The sequence below is a fragment of the Ostrinia furnacalis genome, unplaced genomic scaffold (assembly GCF_004193835.3).
Source record: "Ostrinia furnacalis isolate ACB-3 unplaced genomic scaffold, ASM419383v2 OfSCF1958, whole genome shotgun sequence".
Lineage (NCBI taxonomy): Eukaryota > Metazoa > Arthropoda > Insecta > Lepidoptera > Crambidae > Ostrinia > Ostrinia furnacalis.
The window spans coordinates 2277-12860 of NW_021132197.1; the positions used below are offsets into that span (position 1 = coordinate 2277).

Below are 10584 nucleotides of genomic sequence, written 5' to 3' on the forward strand. Positions count from 1 at the left end.
ATTTTACCATTTTAATTAAGTAGGTTATGGAGAAAGGTAAGATCGGCGACCTCTCTTCGCAGTTTTAATGGAAGTAGATGATGATGTTTACAGTCAGCCTCATAAGTCGTACCTACTATCCGGTGCTTGAAGTTTAAAAATCTAAGAAACTTATTCTGATTTTTTTCGATTTTATGTATGTAATAATCATATTGGGGATTCCACACTTGACATGCATTTCATGCTGGCTTCTAACCAGTGAACAATATAATATTTTTAGTGACTTCGCCATTTTAAAATTTTTCGTGAGTCTAATTACGAATCCAAGGGTTTTTGTGGCTTTAGAAGTTATTGAGTCAATATGCCTGACAAGAAGAAGCTTTTGCTTACAAAATAGGTACTTAGCAGCGGTCAAACGACAATCGACCGACGATCTGGTGAAGGTCGCGGGAGGTGCCTGGATGCGAGCGGCGCAGGAGTGGTCTTTGTGGAAATCCTTGGGGGAGGCCTTTGTCCAGCAGTGGACGTCTTTTGGCTGAAACGAACGAACGAAAATCTGCCTTATCTACCTTACCTACTTAGGTACGATCAAACATTTACTATTTTTTAATGAAAAAAAATGCATTGAAAACGCAAATTATTTTTATATTATTTATGTTGAAACGAAACTAGGTATTCACAATACCTACGCTGCACAAGAGCATGCAGGAAGCATCGTCGCCGTCCGCCTAACATAGCATAGTTCACAAAACTTCACAAAAAAGATTTTGTGTCACCGACCAACGGCCGCAAAACGGCCATAAGAAAACCTCTGTGAATGCACCGGTACTTTTTATGTACTCTTACCCCTTCTGTCATGATGACTGACGACGCTGACGGCAACAAAACATGACAGAACTCGCAATAGCAACAGCAAATAATAAATGATAAATTTTGCGTTTTGTAAGAGTGGTTCAATAGCTAGCGTGTGTGTAGCGCGTCGGTGGCGGCGCGAGAGCGGCGATGGCGCGCGCGCTTGGCGCGGCGCTGTTGTTCGTGTGCGCGGCGGCCGCCGCGAGCGGTACTGACCACTAGCGTCCACTGGCAGCCCGGGGCTCCGGGGCTCCGGGGCTCCGGGTCGCACTAAGCTAAGCTCGTCATCATTAAAACGGTCTGTTATCATTAAGTAATTGGTTTTATTTTTTTACACAGAGTTTGGTGTCGCAGCAGCAGAATCTCCAGATTCAAGTAGCGAGGAGGCGGACGTGGACGACGATGGTGAAGGAGACTTCGCACCATTCATGGTAGGAACTCAGGCTTACTTAATTATTACTCAACTTCTTCCTCTTCTTCTTCTTTCCGTGCCTCTTCCCATTATTTGGGGTCAGCCCTCCTCGTTCTCATGCGCCAGATCGCTCGATCCTGAGTTGTCTCTTCGTTCAGCTGGGCCTGTTTCAAATCCTTTGATATAGTGGACCTCCATGTAGCAAGCGGTCGGCCTCTGCCTCTCTTGCTGTCTGGTAGTGCGAGAGCTTTCTTGACGACATGATCTTCATCTCCTCTCATGACGTGTCCGTACCATCTCATGCGGGATTCTCTGCTCTTGTCAGTGATGGGGGCGACCTTATAGCTTCCTCTGATGTGTTCGTTGCGCACTTTATCGAGTCTCATTAAGCCGGCCGCCCACCTCAGCATCTTCATCTCACAGGTATGGAGTTTTTGTTCATGTGATTTATGGATCGCCCAACATTCGGCACCGTACACCATAGCTGGGCTTACAGCGGTCTTGTATACCTTTCCTTTAGTCTTTATCGGCATACGGTGGTCACACAGCACACCCGTAAGCGCTCTCCATCTCTGCCAAGCTATATTTACCCTGTGTGTCACGTCCATATCCACATTTGCGTCTGCGGACATGACCGAACCTAGGTACCTATTTGAAGTGGCTCGCTATTGGTACTGGGTCTATTGGCATTGTGGGTGCTGTCTTCTTAGTGGGGCTATAGTGACATGGCAGGTAGGTACTCTGTTTTGCTTCGACTAATCTTTAGACTTAATTAAGTATTACCACAGAATAAGTAATAGTACAGGTACAGAAGGATTACTCCGCAAGACGATTTAAATAAATGCGAGTCTTGCTACGACGCGATACAGTGGAATTCAGCTCGCACAGCACTACGTACCTACAATTTTATTCACCTACAAGTTTTGTCTCTTTCTATCGCGTGCCTCTGAACTCTTCTTACGCTGCTAGGGATGCTATGCTGTCTAGTGAAAAAATAGAATTAATCTACTTAGGTATTTGTAATGAGGTACGTATGTAGGTAAGTATTAGTGTTATTTTACCTTTGTAAAAATAACATTTTAAATATACCTACTTAGGATAAAAAAGTACTTATTTTAATACAATGTCTGCATTCATACCTATTTTAACATAAGACAAATAAATTAAACATACCTACTATCACAGAAGAAAGAATGACATCATACCTACCTACTTACTACGCAAACACGAAACGGCTACTACATCCTAGAACGAGAGGCATCACCCGAAAATCATATTTGTATTTGGCTTTGCACAAACTTAATCTAATGTTACTCGCTATACTTTGGCAACAATTTATTTTTTACTGAATATTGTTGGGGTACCTATGCATTATGGTAAAAGAACTAGCTTGTCGTAATTTGGTGTATCGATGTTACTCTTCCGTTTCATTTACCTACACGGAAAGGTAATATTTTAACGATAAAATTCTTAAAATATCATAAATTGTATTCAAAAGAAATTATTTATTAAAGGCAAAACATCAAGTCCCGACGTTCGCGCGCGTGACACTCGACTGATATAATACCCGCCGGCGGGGCGCTTCGCTGTAGGTAATTATCGGATGTACCGCGCGGAGTGAGCCAGGCCTGGTATTACTCAACCGAAAGCAAAAATTTTAGTAACGATAGAAAGTGACATGACTTAAGACACGATGTAAGAACGAAACCTAGCAAAAAGAACTGATACCCCTTAACGTATCTCGCAGATAGTGGTGGAGCACACGGACGGGTGGCGATGCTCGGGCTCGCTGGTGTCGCTGCGCACGGCGCTGACGTCGGCGTGGTGCGCGCGCGGGCGCGGCCCGCTGCCGGCGCGCGAGCTGTGGGCGCTGGCCGCCGCCGCCGCCGCGCCGCCGCCGTCCAGCCCCGCCGCCGTGGCCGCCCGCCTGCACGGCGCCCGTCGCGTCGCCCGCGTCGCCGTCGCCACCGGCGCCGACGCGGTGAGTCCGCGTAGATTTCCACCGGTTCGAAAGATCGAGCAGGGAGGAACGGAATATCTAACGAACCCGACCCGAACGTTCTGTCGCAGGAGGTGGGCGATGGCCCGGACACGGCGCCGGAGTCGTGGCGCGGCGGAGCGCTGGACTTGGCGGTGGCGGAGCTGGAGGAGCCGTTCGGCAGCGCGGCGCGCGCGCGGCCCATCCTCATGGCCACGGCGGGCGCAGAGTGCGCGGGCGGCGCGGCGTGTCACGTGTCGCGCGCGCTGCCGCCGCCCGCGCCGCGTCGCGCGCGCCTTCGCATCGTGAGCGCCGACGTGGTTCCACCCGAGCGCTGCGCGCGCGCCGCCGTCTACTGGACCGCCGTGCGCGATCGTGCTCTCTGTCTCGTCGGCCCCGAACTTTGTTCGGTATTAACGTTTTTTTTCTAATTTTTGCGTCTTCTTTTTTCCTATTTGGACCCGGTTTCCATTACGTCGCATCCGACTCCCGGTCGGATTCGACCGAGACTCAGAAGTTCTAGTGGTTTAAACACAGATTATTTTGTACGTAACCGAGTGTTTCCAAAATGAGGGTTTTCGCGTATGAAAGATCCGCTAGATGGCGGGACGTGGATGTGGGGTCTGACTGCTGCGTGTTTGGTGGATTTTGACATATCTGTCAATGTCATGTCAAAAAATAACCAATCATGCAGCATTTGGACCTCGCGTCTACGTATTGCCATCTGGCGGATTTTTCATACGCGAAAACCCTCATTGTCCAATCTTTCGCATAAAGGATGATGCACCCATTGTTTGTCTTTTACGTCTTCTTCTTAAAAACACCACTACAACACCACAGCAAACTCGTCTTCGTCTTTCATTCATCTACAACTACTTACTTGCCGATCACCGTCACAGTGTTCATTAAAATTTGACATGCATCTCCGACTTCGGCAGAGCGACTGGGGCGGGGGCGTGGTGTGCGGCGGCAAGCTGTGCGGCGTGCTGAGCCGCTCGGTGCGCTCGGCGCCGGCGCCGGGCGCGGGCGGCGCGGCGGCGAGCGAGGAGTGCGGCGACACGCATGCAGCGCAGAGCGTTTCGCTTTGGCGGCGATTTTTGCACTGCGCCCATACGTTACGTGCTTGTGGCCGGTATTGTATAGATTTGGAAATCTTTCAATGCAGTTCTTTCTTTTAAAAATAAGGAAAGTTTTCTTTTAGTAAAATTTTATATCTACAGTACTAACCAACTTCCACCTAACAATGGGTGACTCCGCGGAGCGATAGACTGTAGGTAGTAAAGCATGAAATAAACACGCTGCTATTCGAGAATAGTCGCTAAACGGGAATGTGAAAATTAAAATAAGTATTTAGGTATTGCTAGATCTAGTAGTACAAAACAAAAGACAGACCTCCACACTAGGCATTGCCTGCCTGTCCTGTGGAGGAAGGAATAAAAGGAAAAGGAATCAAAAATTAGGAAAGGGCATTAGGAATGAGTGGTGACTGTGTGCATATTGTGCTTGTGTGTAGATGTGTTGTTGTCCAAAGACCATTTAAGTAATTTTATTAAATAACCTAAGTAACTTTTTTTTGTAGTTAAATAAGGTAGTTTTACAGTTAAACGAACATCTCACAACGTGTCCCTCAGCGGCGGCGACTGCGCAGACCTGTGCGTGGAGCGGCGGCTGGTGGAGGAGCCGGAGCCGCCGGCCTCGGAGCCGCCAGCGCCGCCGCCGCAGCCCACGCGTCCCCGGAAGCCCACCGTCACCACCATCACCACCACGCCTAGCGTCTTTTGTACTGTTTTTGATTATTTCTTCATTCGTTTCCATCAGGTCCGTAACAAATCTGATTTCACACGTCATCGCGTCGTCCACAGACTACCCCACCCACACGGAGATGCTGCGCGCCTCGCCGCGCGCGCGCCCCAGCCCCACGCGCGCGCCTCCCACGCGCTCGGCCGCGCCCGCCGCGCGCTCGCCCCCGCCCCCGCCGCCCGCGCCGCTCCCGGAGCCCGCCGACGACGCCGCGACGCCGTCCCCGAGGCCCTCGTTCGAATTTGAACCCAATCGAGCAGACTTCAAGGTAAAACAAATTATATATTTTTAAGTTTAACACCTATTTTTACGGGTTTCCTTTAGATTCCAGATGAGGTAGAGGTTAAGTCATTGTAAAACCCCTTCACTTCGGTAATGGAACGAACGATTCCAGCGAATATTCGTAGGAAAATTAGTACCTACTTACTTAAGTAACATGGAATATCTACTCACTAATCGCCTAGCCCTAGCGGAAAGGGATAACCACAGATCACAGAGAAACTAAAGAAAGATGTGACAAGGGGACGGGGCCCAAAAACAGAACACATTGCTCGTGAAAGCAATGATTGTGTGAATAATTTCTAATGCGACACTGAGGTTCGAACTCAGCGCATTATTTGGCATCTCTCTATATCCCTACCTATGGTGAAAACCTTTCATTTATAACATAGATAGGTTATTATCTCTACTGTCACGAGCAATGAAAAAAGCAGTTTAATGTAACTGTTTTCGTTTCATCGCTGGTGAGCGGCGGGCGCGCGGCGGACGCCTCCCGGCGCCCCCCGCGGCGCCTTAGTGCCGCGAACGGTGGTTCTAGGCGGCCCACGCGTCGTCCCCGTCGCGATCTACTCGGGCGTACTTGAAGGCGGGCGAGTACGGCGACAACGCGGCCGACTACGGCGGGGAGGAGCCGGCCGCGCCGCCCGCCGAGCGCCGCGCCGCCGGCCGCCAGCCCGACGCGCCCGCCGCCCGCGGCCCGAGCCTCCGTTCGTTGCCACTTTTGATACTCGTTCCTTTTGTTTATGTTTTAATAGATATCTAATAAACACTTCACGTAGCGATTTCGGACGTTTCATTGAAATATTTCTATTTAACATAGAAAAATGTGTCCCTTTTTACTTTTTTAAATTCACTCTTAAATAAGTACTTACTCAGTCTAAAAGTATTAACACAGATAAGTAATTACTAGGTATGGAAAACACGCGCGGCACTTCACACTGACATGACAACGCGTCCGTGCGCGTGATTTTTTATATGAAATTACGCGCTCCGCGGCGGAGCGCGGCGCAGTATGATAACCGCCTTAGCCTTAGTCAGTTTCTCCTTTTATACACAGTGTGAGTCAGGATAAAGTGCACATATGAAAATAGGTGAAACTAGACCTATTTTTATCGACAAAAAAGAGGCCAAAAATTTATTGTTTTTTTTTTTTTTTAATTATATAAATTCTTTTTGTATGATTACTTATTGTAAAGAAAACGTAATAACTTTTAAACTAAAAGGTTTATCCTGATAAAATAAAAACAGTAATAATGCTAAATAACAGGCAATACTAAAAAATACATAAAATACTCAAAAAATGCCAACAAATAATAAAAAAATGAAACTTTTTGAAAAGAATCTGCTTTTTTATTCGTGATTTTTTTGTTATTTGATAAATTTCTCCAAAAAATGCCCCCATAACAGGAGGTTTTTATTACATTGTATTATTCTCTATCGTATTATCTTTGTGTTATGTAGTTGCCTATTAACACCGCTAAGTGCGTGGCTGCGCCTACCATTGACGGCCTGTCGTTAAAATAAGCGGTCGGTAAAATAGTCAATCTAATGTCAGACAATATATGTCAGTGCGAATAATTGGAAAAGCGTGTTATTTATTTCTCCTATTCCCAATACACAACAGTGGCGACGAAACCCACAATTTTAAAAGGAAATGGCCAATNATATTTGTATTTGGCTTTGCACAAACTTAATCTAATGTTACTCGCTATACTTTGGCAACAATTTATTTTTTACTGAATATTGTTGGGGTACCTATGCATTATGGTAAAAGAACTAGCTTGTCGTAATTTGGTGTATCGATGTTACTCTTCCGTTTCATTTACCTACACGGAAAGGTAATATTTTAACGATAAAATTCTTAAAATATCATAAATTGTATTCAAAAGAAATTATTTATTAAAGGCAAAACATCAAGTCCCGACGTTCGCGCGCGTGACACTCGACTGATATAATACCCGCCGGCGGGGCGCTTCGCTGTAGGTAATTATCGGATGTACCGCGCGGAGTGAGCCAGGCCTGGTATTACTCAACCGAAAGCAAAAATTTTAGTAACGATAGAAAGTGACATGACTTAAGACACGATGTAAGAACGAAACCTAGCAAAAAGAACTGATACCCCTTAACGTATCTCGCAGATAGTGGTGGAGCACACGGACGGGTGGCGATGCTCGGGCTCGCTGGTGTCGCTGCGCACGGCGCTGACGTCGGCGTGGTGCGCGCGCGGGCGCGGCCCGCTGCCGGCGCGCGAGCTGTGGGCGCTGGCCGCCGCCGCCGCCGCGCCGCCGCCGTCCAGCCCCGCCGCCGTGGCCGCCCGCCTGCACGGCGCCCGTCGCGTCGCCCGCGTCGCCGTCGCCACCGGCGCCGACGCGGTGAGTCCGCGTAGATTTCCACCGGTTCGAAAGATCGAGCAGGGAGGAACGGAATATCTAACGAACCCGACCCGAACGTTCTGTCGCAGGAGGTGGGCGATGGCCCGGACACGGCGCCGGAGTCGTGGCGCGGCGGAGCGCTGGACTTGGCGGTGGCGGAGCTGGAGGAGCCGTTCGGCAGCGCGGCGCGCGCGCGGCCCATCCTCATGGCCACGGCGGGCGCAGAGTGCGCGGGCGGCGCGGCGTGTCACGTGTCGCGCGCGCTGCCGCCGCCCGCGCCGCGTCGCGCGCGCCTTCGCATCGTGAGCGCCGACGTGGTTCCACCCGAGCGCTGCGCGCGCGCCGCCGTCTACTGGACCGCCGTGCGCGATCGTGCTCTCTGTCTCGTCGGCCCCGAACTTTGTTCGGTATTAACGTTTTTTTTCTAATTTTTGCGTCTTCTTTTTTCCTATTTGGACCCGGTTTCCATTACGTCGCATCCGACTCCCGGTCGGATTCGACCGAGACTCAGAAGTTCTAGTGGTTTAAACACAGATTATTTTGTACGTAACCGAGTGTTTCCAAAATGAGGGTTTTCGCGTATGAAAGATCCGCTAGATGGCGGGACGTGGATGTGGGGTCTGACTGCTGCGTGTTTGGTGGATTTTGACATATCTGTCAATGTCATGTCAAAAAATAACCAATCATGCAGCATTTGGACCTCGCGTCTACGTATTGCCATCTGGCGGATTTTTCATACGCGAAAACCCTCATTGTCCAATCTTTCGCATAAAGGATGATGCACCCATTGTTTGTCTTTTACGTCTTCTTCTTAAAAACACCACTACAACACCACAGCAAACTCGTCTTCGTCTTTCATTCATCTACAACTACTTACTTGCCGATCACCGTCACAGTGTTCATTAAAATTTGACATGCATCTCCGACTTCGGCAGAGCGACTGGGGCGGGGGCGTGGTGTGCGGCGGCAAGCTGTGCGGCGTGCTGAGCCGCTCGGTGCGCTCGGCGCCGGCGCCGGGCGCGGGCGGCGCGGCGGCGAGCGAGGAGTGCGGCGACACGCATGCAGCGCAGAGCGTTTCGCTTTGGCGGCGATTTTTGCACTGCGCCCATACGTTACGTGCTTGTGGCCGGTATTGTATAGATTTGGAAATCTTTCAATGCAGTTCTTTCTTTTAAAAATAAGGAAAGTTTTCTTTTAGTAAAATTTTATATCTACAGTACTAACCAACTTCCACCTAACAATGGGTGACTCCGCGGAGCGATAGACTGTAGGTAGTAAAGCATGAAATAAACACGCTGCTATTCGAGAATAGTCGCTAAACGGGAATGTGAAAATTAAAATAAGTATTTAGGTATTGCTAGATCTAGTAGTACAAAACAAAAGACAGACCTCCACACTAGGCATTGCCTGCCTGTCCTGTGGAGGAAGGAATAAAAGGAAAAGGAATCAAAAATTAGGAAAGGGCATTAGGAATGAGTGGTGACTGTGTGCATATTGTGCTTGTGTGTAGATGTGTTGTTGTCCAAAGACCATTTAAGTAATTTTATTAAATAACCTAAGTAACTTTTTTTTGTAGTTAAATAAGGTAGTTTTACAGTTAAACGAACATCTCACAACGTGTCCCTCAGCGGCGGCGACTGCGCAGACCTGTGCGTGGAGCGGCGGCTGGTGGAGGAGCCGGAGCCGCCGGCCTCGGAGCCGCCAGCGCCGCCGCCGCAGCCCACGCGTCCCCGGAAGCCCACCGTCACCACCATCACCACCACGCCTAGCGTCTTTTGTACTGTTTTTGATTATTTCTTCATTCGTTTCCATCAGGTCCGTAACAAATCTGATTTCACACGTCATCGCGTCGTCCACAGACTACCCCACCCACACGGAGATGCTGCGCGCCTCGCCGCGCGCGCGCCCCAGCCCCACGCGCGCGCCTCCCACGCGCTCGGCCGCGCCCGCCGCGCGCTCGCCCCCGCCCCCGCCGCCCGCGCCGCTCCCGGAGCCCGCCGACGACGCCGCGACGCCGTCCCCGAGGCCCTCGTTCGAATTTGAACCCAATCGAGCAGACTTCAAGGTAAAACAAATTATATATTTTTAAGTTTAACACCTATTTTTACGGGTTTCNTCCCACGCGCTCGGCCGCGCCCGCCGCGCGCTCGCCCCCGCCCCCGCCGCCCGCGCCGCTCCCGGAGCCCGCCGACGACGCCGCGACGCCGTCCCCGAGGCCCTCGTTCGAATTTGAACCCAATCGAGCAGACTTCAAGGTAAAACAAATTATATATTTTTAAGTTTAACACCTATTTTTACGGGTTTCCTTTAGATTCCAGATGAGGTAGAGGTTAAGTCATTGTAAAACCCCTTCACTTCGGTAATGGAACGAACGATTCCAGCGAATATTCGTAGGAAAATTAGTACCTACTTACTTAAGTAACATGGAATATCTACTCACTAATCGCCTAGCCCTAGCGGAAAGGGATAACCACAGATCACAGAGAAACTAAAGAAAGATGTGACAAGGGGACGGGGCCCAAAAACAGAACACATTGCTCGTGAAAGCAATGATTGTGTGAATAATTTCTAATGCGACACTGAGGTTCGAACTCAGCGCATTATTTGGCATCTCTCTATATCCCTACCTATGGTGAAAACCTTTCATTTATAACATAGATAGGTTATTATCTCTACTGTCACGAGCAATGAAAAAAGCAGTTTAATGTAACTGTTTTCGTTTCATCGCTGGTGAGCGGCGGGCGCGCGGCGGACGCCTCCCGGCGCCCCCCGCGGCGCCTTAGTGCCGCGAACGGTGGTTCTAGGCGGCCCACGCGTCGTCCCCGTCGCGATCTACTCGGGCGTACTTGAAGGCGGGCGAGTACGGCGACAACGCGGCCGACTACGGCGGGGAGGAGCCGGCGCCGGCGCCC

General features: G+C 49.9%; 1 protein-coding gene across 1 annotated transcript; it reads left to right on the forward strand.

Moving 5' to 3' along the window:
* Nucleotides 1–794: 794 nt before the first annotated feature.
* LOC114354225 (uncharacterized) lies at nucleotides 795–9623 on the forward strand (the record flags this gene model as incomplete). Its single annotated transcript, XM_028306489.1, has 13 exons — nucleotides 795–1039; nucleotides 1171–1262; nucleotides 2991–3224; nucleotides 3314–3631; nucleotides 4160–4353; nucleotides 4853–5001; nucleotides 5084–5175; nucleotides 5839–6007; nucleotides 7443–7672; nucleotides 7762–8079; nucleotides 8608–8801; nucleotides 9301–9449; nucleotides 9532–9623. Coding segments are annotated over exons 1-13 (2289 nt in total), but the record flags the coding sequence as incomplete, so codon positions are not given.
* Between the last annotated feature and the right edge of the window lie 961 nt (nucleotides 9624–10584).